The sequence below is a fragment of the Ictidomys tridecemlineatus genome, chromosome 4 (assembly GCF_052094955.1).
Source record: "Ictidomys tridecemlineatus isolate mIctTri1 chromosome 4, mIctTri1.hap1, whole genome shotgun sequence".
Classification (NCBI taxonomy): domain Eukaryota; kingdom Metazoa; phylum Chordata; class Mammalia; order Rodentia; family Sciuridae; genus Ictidomys; species Ictidomys tridecemlineatus.
This window is the reverse complement of record NC_135480.1, coordinates 188,183,352-188,204,351: the sequence shown is the minus strand read 5'-3', so window position 1 is coordinate 188,204,351 and position 21,000 is coordinate 188,183,352. Positions and strand designations below refer to the sequence as shown.

At 36.4% G+C, this 21,000-nt stretch overlaps 1 protein-coding gene across 1 annotated transcript in view; it reads right to left on the bottom strand.

Moving 5' to 3' along the window:
• Positions 1–1,258: 1,258 nt before the first annotated feature.
• Musk (muscle associated receptor tyrosine kinase) overlaps positions 1,259–21,000 on the bottom strand; it is a 100,351-nt gene continuing 80,609 nt past the window's right edge. Inside the window, exons 11-15 of the mRNA XM_078047941.1 lie at positions 19,026–19,201; positions 9,651–9,852; positions 8,720–8,911; positions 7,198–7,346; positions 1,259–2,633 (exon numbers count right to left, since the gene is read on the bottom strand). Coding sequence (XP_077904067.1) covers positions 1,951–2,633; positions 7,198–7,346; positions 8,720–8,911; positions 9,651–9,852; positions 19,026–19,201 — 1,402 coding nt within the window. The 3' untranslated portion in view covers positions 1,259–1,950. The remainder of the gene's footprint in view (positions 2,634–7,197; positions 7,347–8,719; positions 8,912–9,650; positions 9,853–19,025; positions 19,202–21,000) is intronic.

Below are 21,000 nucleotides of genomic sequence, written 5' to 3'. Positions count from 1 at the left end.
GCTTGCTCACCTCTGTACTTACCTATATTTCTATGATTCTTTTGCCTTGGAATCTTGAAAACCCCAAAGATAGAGAATCCATGAGGCTGTAGAAGCCAAGAGGAAGAGACAGGCAGAAAGAGCAGGGATTCAGGAAGAGAGGAGGGAGCAGAGAACAGCTCACAGTGGCAGAACAGGCCTGGGGCTGTGGAAACCTGGTTCTGAAAGGCAGTGGGATACCTGGAGCCAAGCTTTGTGGTAGCTGCTCTGAATGACTGCCTTGCCCTGCTTTTCTGGAATTTAGCTTTTTCTAGTGGCCTGACTTCCCTGACACTACAATAAACCTTTATCATCCGAGCAAACACAAAGACAACTCTGAAATTTGCCAAGTATACACGACCCATATGTGAACAATTTAAAATACACCATGGATATCTCCACTGCACCACATAAAAATAAATAAAATAAAGGCATTGTGTCCAACTACAACTAAAAAAAATGAATATAAAAAAAAATTCAGATCATTTCTTCCTTTCCCAAACTACCAATTAGTTTGAAATAAAGCAAGCAGGTATGGAGCAGACTGCTCTTTTCTGTACCCTATTTGCTTATTTTAGGAGAACTGGTGTTCATGCTGTCTCAGAAATAAACTCTTACATTTTTTGTTGGACTTAGATAAATATATATTATGTGGGGCTCCACTGAGAAGCATCAGAAATCTAAGTTCCAGAAGTTTTTGTTAAAAAAACAAAATAACATACAGCAAGATAGGTGAATATGCTGTGCATAAACATAGGAAGTAACTCTATGCTATGAACAGTTGAATTGGTTTCTATAAGAAGAATGCACAAAAACATCAGTTTTGAAATAACTTGGAGCCACAAGAACATATTGTAACACCCCATATCATACATCATGGTTTGAGAGATTTAATAGATAGTGGAAACAAAGTTTGAAATGTGTGACTTCAAAGGCACAAATAGAAGAAATAGATAATAATTTTTTAAAGATGTGTATGTACCAGTATATATAAAATATGTGTTTTTAATATTATTATTTCTTCTAGGTGCTTATTGTATGTATGAAATAAAGGAGAAAAAAAGCAGATAAATAACCAAAAAAGTACAGAGAGGCTCAGAAAGAGGAAGAAGATAAAGGTTAAAGCGAAGTAATTAAGTTTTCAAAGAAAAAAGAAGAGTGATAAATTGCCATTTTTTTTTCAGGAAAAAAATATGTAGAAATAAAATAAGCAGATTATATATTCATGACAAATGCACACTAAGGAAAATCTTAGCACTAGAGGAGCCAAGATAGAAAAAGGAACTAAGAATAACAGTAAGAATAGAGCCTTGCTGGTTTGTCATTTTATTCCTTAGAAACTCTCTGACAATAAAGTAGAAGCACAACTCTAGAATACAGACAAATATAAAACTATGCATTAAGTGCAAAAAAAGAAATTCAACCAAAACCTAGAGCCTGTCTTTTGAAGGTAAAAAAAAAAAAGTGGTTTCTCCTGCTTTTTCAATTTCTGAACTTGACCTGATGTATCACGTGAAATCACACTACTATTACAATGGACAGGAATCAACTCTATCAAAAATGAAGCTCTGAATCCCACGTCCTATAAAATTTAATACAATAGAGTCTTCCTCTGCTGCCAGCTAACTCAGGAACTGAATTCGATGATACTCTTTGCTGTACAACGTGTGACACAAACTTTTCCCATGAGGAAGAGGAGCTCTCTCCTGTTATCTGACACATTTCCTAGCCTATGTTTCCAATCATCAATTCCAATGGTTCTGTCCATCTAGGGGTTCTGTGCTGTCATTTTCCCCCCCTCTGGGAAACAAGAGGCAAGGGATGTCTACTGTTACCCTTTCCCGTCTGGGCCTGGTGGGCCTCTGCTGTAGCATTCCTCTGGCTCACTGAGTCTGACAGAGACTGCAGCATTTCATCTGAGAACCTTCAGCCTTACACTCCCACTGTTCCCTCTGCCCTCTCACACATGCGTTCCAGAATTCGGTGGATGCTGGGGAAACTGGGCCTGTCTGCAGGCAGCTTGCTCCAACACAGACGCATGAGATTGTACAGCTCCAGGGGGCAGTTCTCAGGGCAGGAGAGGATGTGGCCATCCCGCACATAGTAGATGACCTCCTCGTGGGCCATCCCATAGTAGGGCTGCAGGCCATAGGAGAAGATCTCCCAGAGGACCACACCGTAGGCCCACACATCTGACTCTGTGGTGTAGCGGTTGTAGAAAATGGACTCTGGTGGCATCCAACGGATAGGGATAGCATCGTTCTCATTAGCTTTGTAGTAGTCTGCTGAGTAGATGTTCCTGGAGAGGCCAAAATCTGCGATTTTCACCACCATGTTCTCACCTACCAGGCAGTTCCTGGTGGCTAAATCCCGGTGGACAAACTTGCGCTCGGAGAGGTAAGCCATGCCGGCTGCTACCTGCCGGGCAATGCAAAGCTGCTCAGTGCAGGAGAGGGGTGGGGGTCCTGGACTGGAGACCTGAGCCCTCGTGGACAGGTCACTGTGACTGAGGCTGCAGACAGTGTGAGGGGACATGCTGCGGAGGAACTCGTTGAGGTCACCGTAGGCCATGTATTCAAAGAGCAGGCACATAGGCTTCCCAATAGCACACACACCTGCAACCAAGTAGCACACTCAGTTAGCTGGTTTCCAGAATCACACAATGGAAAAAGCACTCCAAAAGCAAATGACCAGATCGGAAAATATGGGCCCTATTTTTTTTTTCTTTGTTGACAGCATTATGGTCAAACCTTGGCCCTCCTCCTTTGTTTAAACATCTCCTATTTACCTTTGAAGATTCAACTTCTTTGTTATCCTTCTTAGGGGGGCCTCAGCTTCTGACCTCTAGTCTCAGATTTTGCTTCTAATATCTTTCAACATAGTACCTACCTTCCCATTTTTTCAAGAATTGTTCATTTGAGATTTTTCCCCAATATTTTAGCACTTGGCCAGGAGAGACTATGTCTTATTCCTCTTTAGATTCCCCATGTCCCCCAACGTGTCTGGCTAACCAGGTGCTCCATGTTTGGCGAGTGAGTTCATGAGTGGATGTTTGCTCTCAGTATGTGACGTAATTGCTGGGTTTCTGTTTACTTCTCTGAAGAATTATAATGAGGAAGATGTATCAAGTTTGGAAAGAATAACAAAAATGATCCAAGATATCCTCGACCAAGTATTTAGAAAGCTATAGTAAAATATTTTGAAATTTAGGCATAAATAGAGTTTTAGAGTTAATGCCAGGAGGACATTTGCAGATCTTAGGACTGCTATATTTGAGAAGGAAGCCGGAGAACTTGGAATATTAGATCAGATGGGCGTAATTTCACATCACCATAAAAATAGATTGCTAGATTTATTATTTTTTCAGGCCAAAATTAGAAGCTTATTTTTTTAAAAAGAGACATAAGAAATAATGTTATCTTTATTTATTTATTTTGGAGTTATTTTTTAATTCTAGGGGCTATAGAAATCAGCATATTTGAGAAAATTAAGCAATGTCAACTGGATCTAATTGAAAATTTCTTCTATAAGGTCATCTTTAGTCAACAGGGATTTACCTACCTCATCAACTGGTGTTACCACTGTTAACGCCAGTTGAATTGATTTTAAAAGAATTCTTATTTGGGGAAAAAATAATGACAGCATAATTTTCTGAGAAAAAGAAATCTTCTGGAACTGAGGTTATTTAATGAAATGTTTTACTTCTTCATGCAGAAAATATTATATAGAAAATTTCTACTTTGTGATGGTTATAAACAATTATATATTCATGTATATTATATGTAATTTATAATTATGCATGTGAAAAAAATATGTATATATTTAAGAGTTCAAAATGTTTTATATATTGTGATAACTCCAACCCCATTCTTAGTTGGGACTTCAAAGTAGAATCAAACTCTTAAGAGAAGGATTGTTTTCACTTTTGTAACTTCAGGCCTGGCTCCCTGTGGCCTTTCAATATAAGCTGCTGGGTGAATGGATTTAAAGATGGAGAGGTGAATGGGTGTAAGAAAACATCATGCCTATTCCAACCCATGTCTTTCAATACTAATGTGACATCTTCAACAAATCAAATCACCTTGTATTATCGTGCTATTTCCTCAACTAGAATATTGGGTAAGAGTCTATAATTTCTAATGTCTCTTACTTTTGAAAAATTCAGCATAGCCTTGCATTTATACCCATCTCCAATTTATGACTACAAAACCATTATTTACTAGGATTTCAATAAAACCGAATCAATTAAAAAAAAAAACATGTTCAATGAGTGCCTGATAGTCTACATGTGTGTAACAAAGCAACTTTCTTTCATTGAAGGTAAATGTTATAGATTTTTCCAATTCTCCTTTTACCATTGTTATCTCATTTAGATGGTATTAACTTCTAAGAAACTGTGAGGCTGGTGGAACCACATGCATGAATGATTACTGCTTATGTACACTTAAGTAAAAGCAGACCCTGTGTTTATAGGCTGTTGATGTGGAATTTGAATATGGCATTTAGCAAATGGTAATATAAGTCTGAGTTCTTGTTGGGCAATAAAAATGAGGGAAAACTCTTAGTAGTGATGTTTAAACATGCCACCACAATAATCACAAATTTGCAAATTGCACATAGTTTGTCTTTGAATCAATCCCAGGAATTCTAGATGTTGTAAAATTGTAACTACTTATATATAAATGCAGAGTCAACATTTTTAAGGAACAGTAAAACACTATTCTGCAACAAGAAAATATCTTGCTTTGGTGCTCATTGCATATTATTTCCAAAGGCTATTCAGTTACACAAAATTCAAGGAGCAAACTGTATTTATCTTTTGTCAGTACCTCTTTCAAAATCTAGTGCCCTATTTTCTATGCCTGATAGATGTTGGTTCTCTCAGGACCATGTGGTAAGAGGAACTCAGCTCTCCTCACTGATCATCAGCAATTCCTGATTGTTCAAGGTCACCATGTTTGACTGAGACTCAGAGATAAACCATCTAATTTAAAATGCATTCTTAGGCATGGTTTTGTAAAAGCTGGATTTGAAGTGGTCATAAACATGGAGCAAAAAATAGACAATTGATACCTGAAGTTATCTGCCCACGAAGAGTGGTTTGGAGGAATTGTGTAGAGTGAGACAGGCAAGGACAGAATCTTTGGGCATATTGAATCTTGGAGTTGCGGGTGGCAGTAGGTGGGGGAAAGAAGAGCCCTTGAACAGGACGAAGGGGGAGGAAACTCTATGTTGCCCCCAGCGTCATTTTACAGTCCTTCTCTCACTGCATGTAACCTGCTCACTTTCAACTTTTTGAAATCCTTCCTATGGAGCCTAGAACACACCTCCCTCCACCTCCACATTTTTTTGGTAGGTAATAGTTGCACATAATGGTGGAGTTTGTTGTTACATATTTTGTACATGCACACAATATAACAATATAATTTGGCCACTGTCACTACCCAGTATTTCCCCTTTCCTTCTCCTCCTCCCTCCCCCTGGTCCCTTTTCTATTGGTTGCTCCTTTTCAGTCTGTTTTACTGTTCTTATCATTTTCCCCACTCTAAATGTTGCAGTGCCACAGGGCTGAGTCCTTGGACCTCTTTTCTTTTGCTGACTTCTTTTCCCACTCCTTAGGTGACTTTAAATACTTATATGCCCTCATGATTTCTGATTTATACCTTCAACCAAGACATCTTTTCTGAACCTGAGACCTCCACATCCACCTGCCTGCTTAGTTTTATCTGGATGTTGCGTGAGCATCTCAAAAAAAAAAAAAAAAGTTTTAAAAAGAACTCCCGCTTTCTACTAAGGAAACCTGAAAAAAGTGGGAAGCATCTCTTAAAATGAATTCTCACTCTCTTTCCAGTGGAGACACCTGCTCTTCCTGGTCTTACCCAGCTCAGTCAGTGGCCCCTTGATTCTCTCAGCTGCGAAGCTGACACCCACTCTCCTTGAGTCTTTCCTTTGTTGCACAGCTCCCATTTGGCCTGTCAGAATGTTATTTGGTGCCCTCTGAATTACACAAAGAGCCCCATCACTTCTCAGGCTCCTCTCTTCCACTCCCTGGGGGCACACCACCCAGCTTTTCTTTCTGTTACTGAAATACCTGTTTACTGTCTCCTTGCTTTTATTGCCTCCTTTCAGACTATGTTCCATAAAGCAGCCGGAGAAGTTCTGGACAAATGCCAGTCATGTCACGTCTTGTCACTTCTTGGCTCAAAGGCTTCCTTTACTTCCCATTTTATTTAGAGTAAAAGTCAGTTTTTAATAAGGTCTAACAGAATCTTTCGACTGTTCCCATGACTTCACCTCTTAGGTCTTGTCCTTGATAACTCTTTCTTGCTCATTCTGCTTCAAGCCTCTCCTTGCTATTCTCCAAGCACAGGAGACACGCTCTTGTCATGGGGAATTTTGCAAATCTTATCATTCTTCTAGGGACGCTCTTTCCCATGCTATCCACATTGCTACTCCCTTACCTCCACTAGGTCTTTCTATAAACGTCACATTTTTACCAAAGTATTCAAATAGTTTACCTTACAGTCCAAAGAGTTCTCTTCTACCTTGATTTATAAAAAGTCTTTGGCTATAATATTTCACCATACCATATTTTTATGTGTTTATTTTTATTATCTGTCTTTCTCAAAATGAATATAAGCTCTGTGAGAGCAGGAATATTTGCAAGTTTTGTTCACTGCTCTGTGATTATACAAACCAAATATTTGTTAAGGGTTTGTTGCATTTATGAATCCAAAAATAAATAGGAACACTACAATGAGTAAAAAGAATTTAAATTACTGTTCTTGTGGCACTCTTGTTAGAGAAGAAAAAGAAGAAACAAAATAAAACGTAAAATATAGAGACTCTTTTGATATTAATAAATTCTGTGGTGGAGAAGCATTGTCAATGAAAGATTATGTAGGGACATTTAAAACATTTTATAGAAATAGGAAGATGGCAGCAAAGATGGAGGAAATTTGATTTGATGAAATTAAACATAATGAATTCAGAAAGCATGGAACATCCTCCAGGGTTGAAGCAGAAAAAATGTTGGGACCTAGGTGAAGAGGCTGACCTTGGGAAGGAACACAGACATCGGGAAGTAAAGGGAAAAGTATAAATAAGTGAAATGTAAGAGAAGAAAAACTTGGAAATCCTGTTTTCTGATGAAATAAATTCCTTCATATATTTTCATACCTAAGAGTTTCACGATGTTGGGGTTGTCGAATTCTGCCATGAGAGCGGCCTCCCTCTGAAAGTCTGCCTGCATATCCGCTGAGGCTTCTTCTTTGAGCATCTTTACTGCCACCATAGTGAAAGGTTCGTAGGGAAGTAGGCCAGGAGCCCTGAGAGATAAATTTATTGATAAAGAAACCAAGGAACAGGAAGATTATGTGTACCCACCTTATGGCCCTAGACATCCCCACATTACTTCATCTTTCCCAGAGCCACAGAATCAGTTGTACTTCAAACTCCTTGTCTCCCAATTAATAAAACTCACTGGGGCTGTTTTCAGCATAGATTAAGGTTGAGAAATGCATTATTTATCAATTACTGGAATTCTAAAGTGCAAAGACCTAATGAACTATCATTGTGCTCTAATGCCTTAATCTCTGGCCAGAATCTAAATTCCTTGAAGGTAGGGATCGTGACTTATTTATCTTTCTATCCCTCATATAATGTGTGGCTTGTTTATTTTTGGTTCCCAACAAGTATTTGTGTGAGATTTTCACCACTCATGTAATCTTGACACCACGGCTGCTACCAATATAGGTCAAGATGTATCTTTATGTAAAAAAGTTTTTTTTTTTTTTTTTTTGGCAGGGGTACTAGGATTAAACCCAGGGTCGCTTAACCATGAACCACATCCCCAGCCCTTTTTTTTAAAAAAAAATATTTTATTAGTTGTTGATGGACCTTTATTTATTTATATGTGGTGCTGAGAATCAAACTCAGTGCCTCACACATGATAGGCAAGCACCCTACCACTGAGCCACAACCCCAGCCACACCCCAGCCCTTTTTACTTATTTATATTTTAAATTTTGAGACAGGATTTTGCTAAGTTGCTGAGGCTGGTCTTTCTGTGTAGAGACAGTGTTTTATTCCATTTCACACAAAAGCAATAAATGGGCTAATGCTGGCCCTAATAATACTCCTTTATAAGCTCATGGTTTTCTCCATTTTTGTGGGATTTTTTTTCCCTTTCTGTTTTGTGACTCCATTGACATCTATGTGTGTTAAACTCTGAATTCTTAAATTGAAATGCTAATTCAAAGTAAACATCATATGGAGAAAATAACAATAGGAAATTGAAGAGAATTAAATTTGAGAATACTTTCCTAAAAGCAATGGAAGAAATTTTGGTTCAAAATGTAAGACAATATTTTTTTTCTAGAAAGAAAATGAGATTGAACTATTAGTAATTTCTTGGGATTGGAACAAGAGACTTTTATATTTCCTATAAGGTACTTCTTTGAAATGCAATAAAATATTTTGTTTTCACATTCATGCCTATTTTCAAGACAAAAAGGGGAAACTATCAAGATTTAAAGTATAGCATGTAATATGAATAAAGTTAATGGCGTGAAGAATTAACAACTATTTAAAAAAATATATGTACACACACACACACACACACACACACTTCAGGCTAATGGTCAGGTAACTTTCAGACATGACATATTTTAATGGATTTTTTTTCCCATGGGTAACTTTACCTTGCTTGAAAGACCCTTCCAAATGCTCCCTCTCCGATATCTCTCACATATTCAATGTTATTCCTTGGATACTCCAGGCTGAGCAATTTGGGATTCAGAAGGAGTGGCATCCTCTGGTACATGGGGTTAGGATGCAGCCTGTCTAGGAGGAGCTCAGAAGGTAGTGTGGTGAGGGTCACTGCTGCTGCTTCTCTGTAGGTAGAACAGGCAAGACAAAGACTGAGTTCAAGGGCAGGTAAAACCTTTGCACTCCAACTTAGATCATCCTGAAAGTTGTGGCATTTGAAAAAAAAAAAAAAACCAATTGTACTAAGGCAGCCCCAGGATCTTCAGTTTGAAAGCAATAAAATATTTTGTTTTGTCTAGAGTCAAAAGGCACATTTTTCTCAAGAATTTTGTCACTATCCAAATTGGCAGGGGCAATGGGATGGGGAGAGGATATGGGGATCAGAAATATCCATTTTCTTCCAGAGTATTAAGTTCTATCTGTTGTGAAGTAACTTTAGGACATGTGATTGTAGGCAAAAAAAAGTCACTGACATTTGTTTGTTTATTTTGGTACCAGGGATTGAACCCAAAGATGCTTAACCACTGAGCCACATCCCTAATCCTTTTTATTTATATATTTTAAAAATTTTGAGATGGGGTCTCGCTAAGTTGCTTAGGGCCTTGCTAATTGCTGAGGCTGACCTCAAACTTGCTGTCCTCCAGACTCAACCTCCCAAGTTGTTAGGATTTGTGCCACTGCACCTAGAAATTATCAACATTTTCAAAAATCATAATAAGACAGGCTTAATTTCAAAGCAGGGCTATGGGTTCTCTTAGAGGCTGGAGGTATTGTGTATATTCCTCTTTCTATCCCCAATTCCAATATTAAATATGTAGGTTTTAAAATATTATTCTGTGTGATTAGCTTCAACTAGGATCTCACCTTTTCTTATTTTTCCATTCTTTTCTTCTTCGGCAGCAATAAAGAGTAGTTATTGTAAGAAGCACAAATACTGCAAAACTGGACATGATGGAGATTATTACAGTCATGGAGTACGTAGGTGAGACAGAGAAGGAAGAAGATGAGGAAGAAGGCAAATTGGGAATGTCCACACTCGGCTTTGAAGACGTCATTGGTGGGAATGCTGGAAGTAAACGGTAATTCTTTTCATTCATTCTCAAACCTTTAAAAAGCAGTTTTTATAATGAAGAAACCAGTAAATTAAATTTAATGTTCAGAATGTGCTTATGTATTGGATTCTCCCTGGTTACAGATCTATAAAATCCAATTGTGCACATAGAATCATATGACTTTAAAGATGAAACTCAAAAGGGAATTTTTTTTTCTCCCAAGAGAAATGTGGATTCTGGGTTAGTGCTCTTTGTACTGTGTTGTATTGTCTATGATTGACAACAGTTGTGAAAATGGTTAAATACAATGTTTTCTTACAATTATACTGTAGTCAATTGTCTAGAGTGAGCTTTTATACACATGTACTATCAGTTTACAGACAATAGAAATAATGAAAGGAGACTAAAAAAATGAAAACATTAATATACAAATGAGCAGAAGTTAGTTCTTCTAAAACTTGAATTCCTGCCAAACTCCAATGTTAAAGGCCATTGCAATTTAACAACAATTAATATACCCATTACTGCTGAAGACCAAAAGATGCCATACTTGTGCCATTCTGTAGTGTGCAAAGGCTGTTGCATATGTACTAAAACAACTTGGTTAATTATATTTTGACTCCTCTTTATAGATTAAGACAAGAACACAGACACAGAATACTTTAACAACATAACTAACAAGAATGTTTTAATAGCTAGGAATGAACTTTGTACCCTAAAAGAGAGAATAAACCTTTCAGTGTTCATGGAATACTGAGACACATAATCTTAAGCAAGGCTATAAAGGCGTTTCAAATTTCAAAAGCCAAAATTATGCAGATATACTCCTGACCAAATGCAGTTAATATAGATTAAGTAAAATCTAATAGGATTTTAAATCCTATAACTTTTTAGATTAAAAAAGGTAAGAGTAGCCAGAGTTATAGGTTAGATTTTTTTTTTTTTTCTGTGCTGGAGATTCAGCTCAGGGCCTCACACATGCTAGGCAAATGCTCTACCACTGAGTCACACCCCAGCTTCAGAAAAAAACTTTGAGGGTATGAGACTTGACCAAAGCTATACTTACTGATAAACTCAGAGTGTTATCTTCTTACATTAGATATAAAGTAAGAAAGAGAATAAATGCTACATTTAGTTCAAGACTGGGGACAAGAAACAATAACTACAGAAAACAAAGAAAATAAGAGATAAAATAATAGCCAGATGCAAGCAGAAATTAATAAGTTAGAAGGAAACAAAAATGATAGAGTTGAAAATAGAGTAATAGTTTAATAAAAAACTAATCCGAGGAATTTTAATTTTAAAAAAAGAATAAGGCACAAACAAAATTAGGAAAGATAAAGGAGTTATGACAACAGATTCAAAGATCAATAAAAATGCAATAATACATAATTGTGCAATTACTTTTTAAAAAAATCTTAAGGAAAATGTTAGGTATATGTTAGTTACCAAATTTGAAGAATAAGCAAAGGTGAATATAACCATAATCCAGAAATCAGTTTTAAAAGTCACTGTAGAATTATGAATATAATTTAGTCTTGAAACAGAGAAAACTTCCATATTTTATGATACGTTCCAGTAAGAGAAAAATCTTTTGGATTCTTCCAGGAAGTTGCGATACTAATATCACAACCTGGCAATGTTATCACAAGGAAAAATGCGTATGTAGATCATACAACAGACTTAGAGGATCCTAAATGAAATATTAGCAATTGACTGCAATATTGTTAAAGAACAATGAAATGATATAAGGGAATGTAGTAATATCACATTAGAAAGTCAAAAGAAAAATTTATCCCAGCAGAGGCCTAAAGCCATTTGATAAAGGACATTTGTAGAAGTGGCGGTTACCAGACGCTCCTGTATCTGACTTCTTAGTCTGGAATGGACACGATGGTTACGCCCTGCCCACTACTAGCTAAGCAAAGGAAAGCCTTCATGCCATTTGAAATAGGACACTTATAACAGCAGAGGTTACAAGGGGTGCTTAGTTTCAGGAGTGGACACAGGGATTGTGCCCTGACCACCAATAGCTAAGCAAGTGGCTTTGAAGCCCATGGAGGTCCAACTTGGTCCCTGCTGTGACTCAAGCAGGCACCTGGGGCTAGAGAAATATCAGCAGAGCACTAAAACATCTGTATGGGAGGGATGACAGCACTCCTCTTCAACACCACAGCAGGGGTGGACCCAGACGTCCTGGGTCCACTGGGACTGGCTTGAAAGCCGGGCCAGTGCTCTTCAGACTAAAGCCTCCCTAGGCTTCTTCATCCAAGTAGGGAAGTTCCCCAAGTGAGTGAGCTCTGCTTCATGCCAAGAGTAAAGTAGAAGCAGTTATTAAAAGACAGGGAGAAATGGCTATTTTTGTACCTGGATTTTACAGTTTGTATCATATCAAACACGTGAGGCAGCATAATGAAATCTGTAAAATCAGTAAAGTCACTAGTTAAGTATAAGGACATTTTTTTTTCTAAAAAATATCAGAAAATAGAATTTAATGGCATGTTTAAAGAAAAATCCATGAAGACTCATTAAGATTTAATTTTAAATGCAAGAAGTTAAATGGTTTGAACAATAATCTTGCTGTAAGGATTTAAATGTACCTTCTTTTCAGAATAGTTCTATTTGTTTATTCCTTGATTATTGCTTCAGATCTATTTGCTCTGATCTTCCCTAGAGCTACATCAATTATCTCTTTGGATCTAAATTATTGATTTGTATTTCCATTCTGTCTCCATTTTACCTTTCTTTTTTTTCTGATCAATTTTATCTCTTTATCCTTTTCCTGTGAACATGAGGGGGAGTTATTCAGTCATCCATCCATACATAAATACATTCATTAAATCAATATTGATTGTTAGGCATCAAGAATGCTGTGGTGATCATGACAAGCCTAGTCATGGGAAAGAAACTAGAAAACAGTTAATTATAATAAAATGTAAGAGTTGTTACAAGAGAAGTAAGGACAGGAAGCTTGTAAGCATATAGAGACAGTACCAATTCAGGTTTAGGCATACCGGATAGGTTTTATATAGTCATGTCAGTTGAAAAAGTTGCTATTGTGTGTTTGTGACTCCTACATGAGCTTTAAGTTGCAAGAAATGAGAAACCTTGTGAAAGGGATTAATGCCTTTATGAAAGAGGGGGTTGAGAGACCTCCCTTGCCCCTTCTGCCATGTGAGGTTGCAATGGGAAGGCAGCTCTGTCCATGAGGAGAGCTGTGTCTACAGCCATGTCTGTGACAGCTCCTTCCATGGCTTTCATCTGACACCAAATCTGCTGGTGCCTTGATTTTGGATCTCCAGTGAGAAATAAATTTGTTGTTTATAAGCCACCCACTATAGGGTGTGTTTTATAGCATCCTGAACAAACTAAAACAAATTTATACATGGGGGTGAGGTGGGTGAGGAGAGTGGAGTGGAGTCAGGGTTGGAGAATGGTATTCTAAAAAGAAAAGAAAAAAAAAAAGCATGTGTCAGTATTTGAACAAAGCTGTTGCAAAGCTTTCCTAAAAATGCAAATATAGTTTCATTATTGAAGCTGGGGAGTATCTAGTATCTACAGGTAAGGCTGCAGATATCAGGTTTAGATCATAAAAAGTCTTGCATGCCAATCCAAATCATTTGAGTGTGCCTTGAAGCAAATGGAAAAACTCATTGGAGTGTTTCAAGCATGGGAGTAGCATGCTCATCTTTTTGCACTATAAAGACCCTTCAGCTGCTACTGAGACTTCCATGATACAAATATTCCCATTAAGGCTGCTTTCAATCCACTAATATGAAATGCTAAGTGTGAAATTGGAAAGAGCAGCACACCATCATGTAGGATGCAGATACCATGGTTAAAGAAAAAAATCTAAAAATTTCTATCTTAGGTGGAAAGAACACATAGGAAAAAATAACCAGACTCAATTGAACCAGAACTTAGTCACACTGAAAAAAAAAAAACAGATTCATTTCCAAAACCAGAAGCTGAAAAGAATGAAATCACATTTATATACTACTAAGAAAAAAAGACATAGCACTGAGGATTACCACATGTAGCTACTAACCTTGATTTCTCCAGGTAAAAGAAAACTATTGCATGATATACAAGGTCTCAGGCACTCACAGAAGATCTATTCTGAGGAAATACTTGAGGGCACTCTAACTAAATAATAATTGACTCAAAAATTGAGACTTTAAGATGAAGAATAAAGAGTGGTGATAAAACAATATATGTCAATCCAAATGGATCATGCTGAAGTAACTGGGAATTTTTTCTCATTGTCTAAACAAGAATCAACAGAGAGAGCTACTCTGCAAGATGAAACCTAATAGCACTGGAGGAAGGAAAGAAAAACAGAAAAAATATTCTAAGTGTCTTATTGGAGATTCTAAAGTCCCATGGGGGGACAGAAATGAGAAATAAACAGAACATGGAAATGCATAGAAAGAGCTGAGGTCTGGCATTCACTGACTAGTGGGGGTGGTGGGAAATAACCAACAATAAGTAAATAAGGAAAAGGAAGAAATGAGAAAAAAGCAAAATTCACAGAAATGCTAAATACAGTAAGGATAAAATTAACTACATTACTTGTTATACAGAATACGAATGGACTAAATTCTTCTATTAAAAGAAAATGACTTCAGATTGAAGTAAACCCAGGTATATGTTGTTTATAAGAAAAGAACATTAAGAGATAGAGATTCTAGGTACATGTAAAAAGAGAAAGATTACCAACACAAATGCCAGATATTTAAAGTTAAAAGCACTCAAATAATACAAGAGTGACATTTTATATTGATAAAAGGCTTAATATGAGAGAGAGTCATGAATTGCTATGCCTCATAGAACACAGCAGCCAAATATTTAAAGCAAAATTAATTATAAATGCAAATTATCTGATGAAATGAATTATGCATTAGATTGGTATACTGGAAATTTTAAGTCAGAAATCAAGTCAACTAAACCAATAAACCCGTGTGTGTATAGAGGGTCTATAAAGTTCATGCAATTATTCAACAGACAACATTAGTGTATTCTGTACTAATGGAAGAAGAGGGCCTTCATCATAGAAAATAACGGTTGTGTTGTAATTTTTATCAGATCATATTCTGTGTTTGCTATTCAATTCTAAACATCTCTCAATCTCTTGTTTACCCAGCAAAGGGTAAACATGGAGGTGTGTGTTTTAGAAGTCAGGTTGCAAAAGAAAAAGTTGAAAATTGAATGTATATAAAGTGAAGAGAGAACACTACAAGGAGATAGGATACCTATCCCCAAATAGTTATAATGGCTGTCCTATAGAAGATGGATCAAAGGAGAACAAAGGTAAGTTGTTGGAAGTTATAGGGGCCCAGAATTTAAATTAAATAATGGTTAAAGTCACTTCTAACTCAAAGTTTCTGTGAACTTAATATCATGACAAAATTTATCCAATTAACATTTCAGATAACTAAGCAGCTCATGAATTACATACAACACACACACACACACACATGTACATGCACAAAGTTTACAGTTTCATTTGTGGACACATAGTAGCTGATCATTATGGAAAAATGAATTGTAAACATAATGCATATATCTATCTAAATGTTGGCCAAAGGTCAAATTGTTAAATTTTCTGAATGACTTAAAATTGTGAACTACAGAATTTTTTGTGTATTAGGGTGTATTCAAGTATGAATCCTATAATCTGGTAAGTTTTATTATAAATGAGGTCTTGGAAATAAAAAACAATGAGTACAGAGAAATATTAGGTTTAAAGATTAAGGAACTAGGTTTTGAATATAGAGCAAGAATCAGATCTGGGTTCTAATCCTGGCTCAACCGCATACAAGGTTGGTCGACTCTGACAAGTTGTTTACTCTTGCTTTGTTAGATTGACTAGTATGTAAAATAGAGGGCATTCACAGGGCCTAACTTCATAGGGCTGTTGGGAGTAGTGTGAGAGAGAATATATATAATACACTAACCATTTTGCCAAGATTTGGGCACCTAGTTATTCATTCTCCATGTGTATGTATGGAGACAGTAAAGATGGGAAGAAAGAATTGAAAAGAAAATCATTACAGGAATTAGCCAGGTTACACTTTTTGTCCCACAGAAACATTGAAACAGGAGAAGACAGACACACTGCTGAATGTTCCTATAGTAAAATATGTGAAATACCCCAGAAGAGAAGAATCGTGTGCTCAGCAGACAAAGAAATGGAAATAGCACAAAAGCTTTACATGCTCCTAAACATATTTCACATCAACAAAAGAAATGATAAAAAATAGAAATGACTATAATTTCAGTTCCCGAGTTTAAGCAAGAAGAAATATTGCAAAGATTAACAAATGATTTTAAAAATTCTTCCATCAGGTGAACTGGTAAGAGCCTTTGGAGTTGGCTCAGAAATCAAGAAATTTCAAAAACTATTTGAGGGCTTTGCATTCTCCCTAGAATATGCATCACCGTTTCCTAATAAGAACACCTTCTCTGCATAGTAACCAACCTGCCAGAAGAGCTGAAGTCAATTTCTTTAGAATAATTTCATGTAACTCAGGTAGAACAGACTTTTCGTACAAAAGTCAATTTCTTTAGAATAATTTCATGTAACTCAGGTAGAACAGACTTTTCATACCACATGTTCTGATGAAATAATCAGTTTATGATATTTGAAGCTCATTTTCTTACATGTATCAAAGATTTTGTAAAACTATGTTTTATAAAGACTAGGAAATTAGTCTCGTAGCTAGTTTGTGCTGCTCAAAATTTATTCATAATCAGTATAAAAGGCAGAAACATAGATTTGTGTGTGTGTGTGTGTGTGTGTGTGTGTGTGTGTGTGATGTTACCTTTAGGATTAAAGGTTAGCACCTTTCGTAGAGTAAACCCTAAATAAATATGTGAACGAATGAGCACATGAACAAACAAAGGATAACAAAGAACACAGTTATCAACGAAGGGTCCAACCAATGTGAGCTTGGGCTGGTTTTTTGACAAAGAATTGAAATGTTTAATTTTCCTTCCTCCGGTCCAGGAATAACAATTGACTGGCTTCCAGAATCTTAGGTTTTCAAGCATTTTCCAAACTGCTCTTGTTTAATAACAGTGATTCATTTGGGAGCAGTAGTATTTTTTTCTTTTACTACACAAAGACTTAGTGCTTTAAGTAAGCTGGTAAACCTCAAGCCCTGGCACTCAGCCAAGAGCAGGAGGCATCAGACCTGAACTGTGCACCATGGAAGAGAGTGTAATCTCAGCTTTTGAGCAGTCCAACCAAGAAAGGTAATTAATGTGAAAACCTTCTAGTTTCATTCTGAGGATTTCTGCTTTCCAGTAGGTCAAAGCATCATTCAAAAGAAGTTAGTTTCAAGGGCACCCTTTCCCAACAGCCTTCCTGGGTCCTTTACAAGGGATTTTGTGACAACCCTTTTAAGAACCATTCAATTTACCTTTATAAACATTATGAGGGCAATTAGCTATCTTCAAAAGCACTTATCTTTATTCTTGTTGCATAGGAGGATAACAGATAATGATGGTATATATGTAGTATACTACTATATTTTTCATAAAAACTCAGAAAAAGGATTTTGAATTTTTTCACCACAAACAGATGACAAATGTTTAAGGAGACAGATATGCTTACTATGATTCAAACATCACATAATGGATCCACATATTGAAACATCACACAGTGCCTCATAAATACCTATAATGTTAAGTGTTAACTACAAAAAAAAACACTTAAAAATTCTACAAATTGTATCTCAGATCAATTTCATCAAAATAAGTATGAGACCCAGGCAATAGCACTTTTTAAACCTCTCTGGGTGCTCAGTGTGTACATGGGATGGAGGATCACACTGAGCATCCCTTACTAAGATCAGCAGAAACTCACCTGATTCTACAGGTAAAATGAGAAGAACATGAGATTCCAGTACATATTTAAGATAGTCTCCATCTGATTAGTATAACTAATTTTAGAATCAAGAAAAAAATTGGGGTAAAAGTGAATCCTAGGTATTTTCTCTACAATTTTTTTCTTGTGTCTATACAGAAATTTTTCTATAATGAACATGGAATTCTCACACAAATAATAAACTTTTGGCAAAAAAAAATACAAAATGCTCATCTTCCAAAAGAAGGACTTGTCAGTTACAAATCAGCTCAAAGAAATAGATAAAAAATAATGAATGTAAAATCAGAAGATGACATTTTAAACTTGGTTTATCTTATAGATATATAAGGCATAAAACAAGCTAAAGACCTTGAAGGGGTAGATGTCTGTCATTTGTGTCCTTCACTAAATATGATGACTTCCATAGTCTAATTAGAAGCTATAAACTAAGATCTTCTCATGTTGTATCCTGGGTTAATAGGGTGCAAAGTCTTTGAGGGTGCAAAGTCTTTGAGGGTGCTTTACATTCTGTTCTAAAAATCATGAAGAAGGAGTGTAAATCCGCATGCATGAATCCAATTACATACAAATAAGGTTTCAAGGGCACAAATAAAATTACTTACTTGTTAGGTTTTCTTTTTTAAAATCTGAAGGGAAAGGATAAAAATTTGTTTTAAGTGAGCATCCAGATATCTCATGTATTCTGTGAGAGAGTGCTAAGAAATGCAAGTTCACTTTCAGTTTTTTAATATATAACTGGAAAACATTATTTGCATTCAAATGTGAAAATTACATCTTTGAAAATTAAACCAGCTGTTAGGGATAACAACATAGTTCCTTACAAACGAAGTTCATTAAAGCAACATGCAGCAATTCAGTTTTGTTTCGTGAGATCAGCATTTTCAAACATGTGGCTTATTTTTGCATGCCTAAAAATCTGCTTCATTGGCTAAGAAAGAAGACTTTTTTCCTTTATTCCACTCTTTTGACAAAATATGTTTCTTAGCCATTTTTTCTGCACATTCCAGAAAAACGTTATAAGTTCTCATAGGCTGCTCTATAAAATAAAGATCTCAAGCAGCAGTGACCTTTAATTTGTTTTAAAACAAATGGAATGAAATTATGCTAACCTGGGCAATTAGGATAGCATTAGGATTCTACATATTAGGTATGTAAGGAAGGCAAAACTCAAAAAAACAATTAGAAATGCCTAGAAAGCCTAGAAATATTAGGAGCTTTCAGTTCACACCTTAGTTTATTCAAAACAGTACATTTATTTTAACTTCCATAGTCTTGGGGTGGGGGAGACTCTGTTACCTAAATATGGCAGTCTGGTACAGGCCTTGGGATCCCAGTGCATGCTGGGAAGCTTGCTGCAGTCTGGCACGGAGAGCAGATGCATCCCGGATCTGTAGAGTCCTCTGTGGGTCTTTTCTTCCATCATCAGCCATTCTTTTGCACAGAAGAGCTCCTTTACTGCCAAGCAGTACTCTCTAAAATATTGTATGGAGAACAAAACTTGATGAATCATGGCATGTTAAAGCCAAATCTGTGGTGGAGCTTATTCTGTATTTTCAAAACATCATCATAATTCATCGCCTGTGTTTGCAAAAGCATTTTTGAAAGGACTCTTTTACTTTAAATAATGTGAGGCCACATGAGATATGGTATATTATGCTGTGAGATTAAATACTATCTTGTTTTGTTTTCTCAGGGTAATTAATGCTACTGGGGAAAGGAGCTGTTCAATTTAACAGGCATTGTGAGATTAGGAATCCCCAATATGTCTTCTCTCAACTTCATATTAAAATAACCATAAAGGTACAAAAACAAGCTACACAGAGTTTAAAACATCATTGCATACTAAAAGCCATGGATCATTTTCAATCAGTTTCTAGCCTGGGAAATCTTTCTATATTCTCAGTGTCACTGGGCAGGGTTTGAGGCACACCATCTGCACATCTGCATGTTTTGTTCTCTAAGACAGAGCTGCACCACCTCCATGGAGTTTATAGGAGGGAATGTGGTTCCTGACCCAGCCCTCTTCCCGAGAAGCATTGTCCTGTCCCCTGGCTGCGTGTGCTTCCATCTGAGAAAACCAGAGTAATGTCTATTTGAATATAAAGCTGTTATGTTCATCTATAATCCAGGAAATGAGTGAAAAAACTGAAGAGATATTAGTTGGAATATTTGGATTTGGGGGATTAATATTAGCTTAAGGGTAATATGACAAAGCTATATAAGAGAAATTTGGTTAATGCCAAATTAAGATATTTGGGATTAATAAGAGGAAATGAAAGATAATTAAGGAACATAGCACGCGTCCTTCTTTCAATACCTGAGAGGATGGAGTTGTGTGTGTGTGTGTGTGTGTGTGTGTGTGTGTATACATATATTCAGTTGCCCAATAATGTCTTTTTAACACTCACGCCTATTCTCCTGCTTGCCCAACTTGCCAGTATGGATGAATGAATTGTCTGTAGGATGAACAAGGGAGATCGTGAGCATAAAAATGAGATTTAGAATTTGGGGTATGTTTGCAAGAGAAGGGAGAATGAAGGAAAAAAAAAAAAAACCTGGAGAGTGCTGCTTAACTTGCTACCTTTTATGTCTCAATCTCACTCCTAGCTTGCACAAACACATCTTCTTGTATTTAGACAGATAGAGATCTTCCCCAAGGATATTCTTATATATGATCATGAAATCAAATGTAAAAGCTAAAAATAATGTTCCCCAAATTGAGCATATGCCAATAAAATATAAGTAAACAGCATTAATTTGGCTTACAATTCCAGACAAAATTGCAAAGAACAAGCATGGAGGATTCAGTACAATTATTCTAGCTTAATTAGATGTACCCTGAATATCCTGTTTTTAAAATGGCAACTTTTCTGCATTATTTTCTGCACTCAGGATCTCTGTCACCCTAGTCCTCATTATTTTTTCTAAGTTTGGGTATAAATTATTTATTATGTTTGTTAATATATCCCAAATGCCTAGACCAGCTTTTGGAGCCTAATAGGAGATCAAGAAATGTTTGTGAGTAGATGGAATTCCCTGTCATTCACGAGAAAAAGGACACATTATGAAATGACTGTTTTAAATTAGAAAATCATGAGCAATGGTAGGCTCCTAAAAATCTCACAAGAAATTAGAAGTACAATGCAAAAGGGCAGAAGACCTTTGAACCACTAAAGAATAAAAACAAATAGAACTTTTACAAAAGATCTAACAAGCAAGCAAGAAAGCACAAAATGAGAATATCTGAAAATCAGAATCTCAAGAAAACATC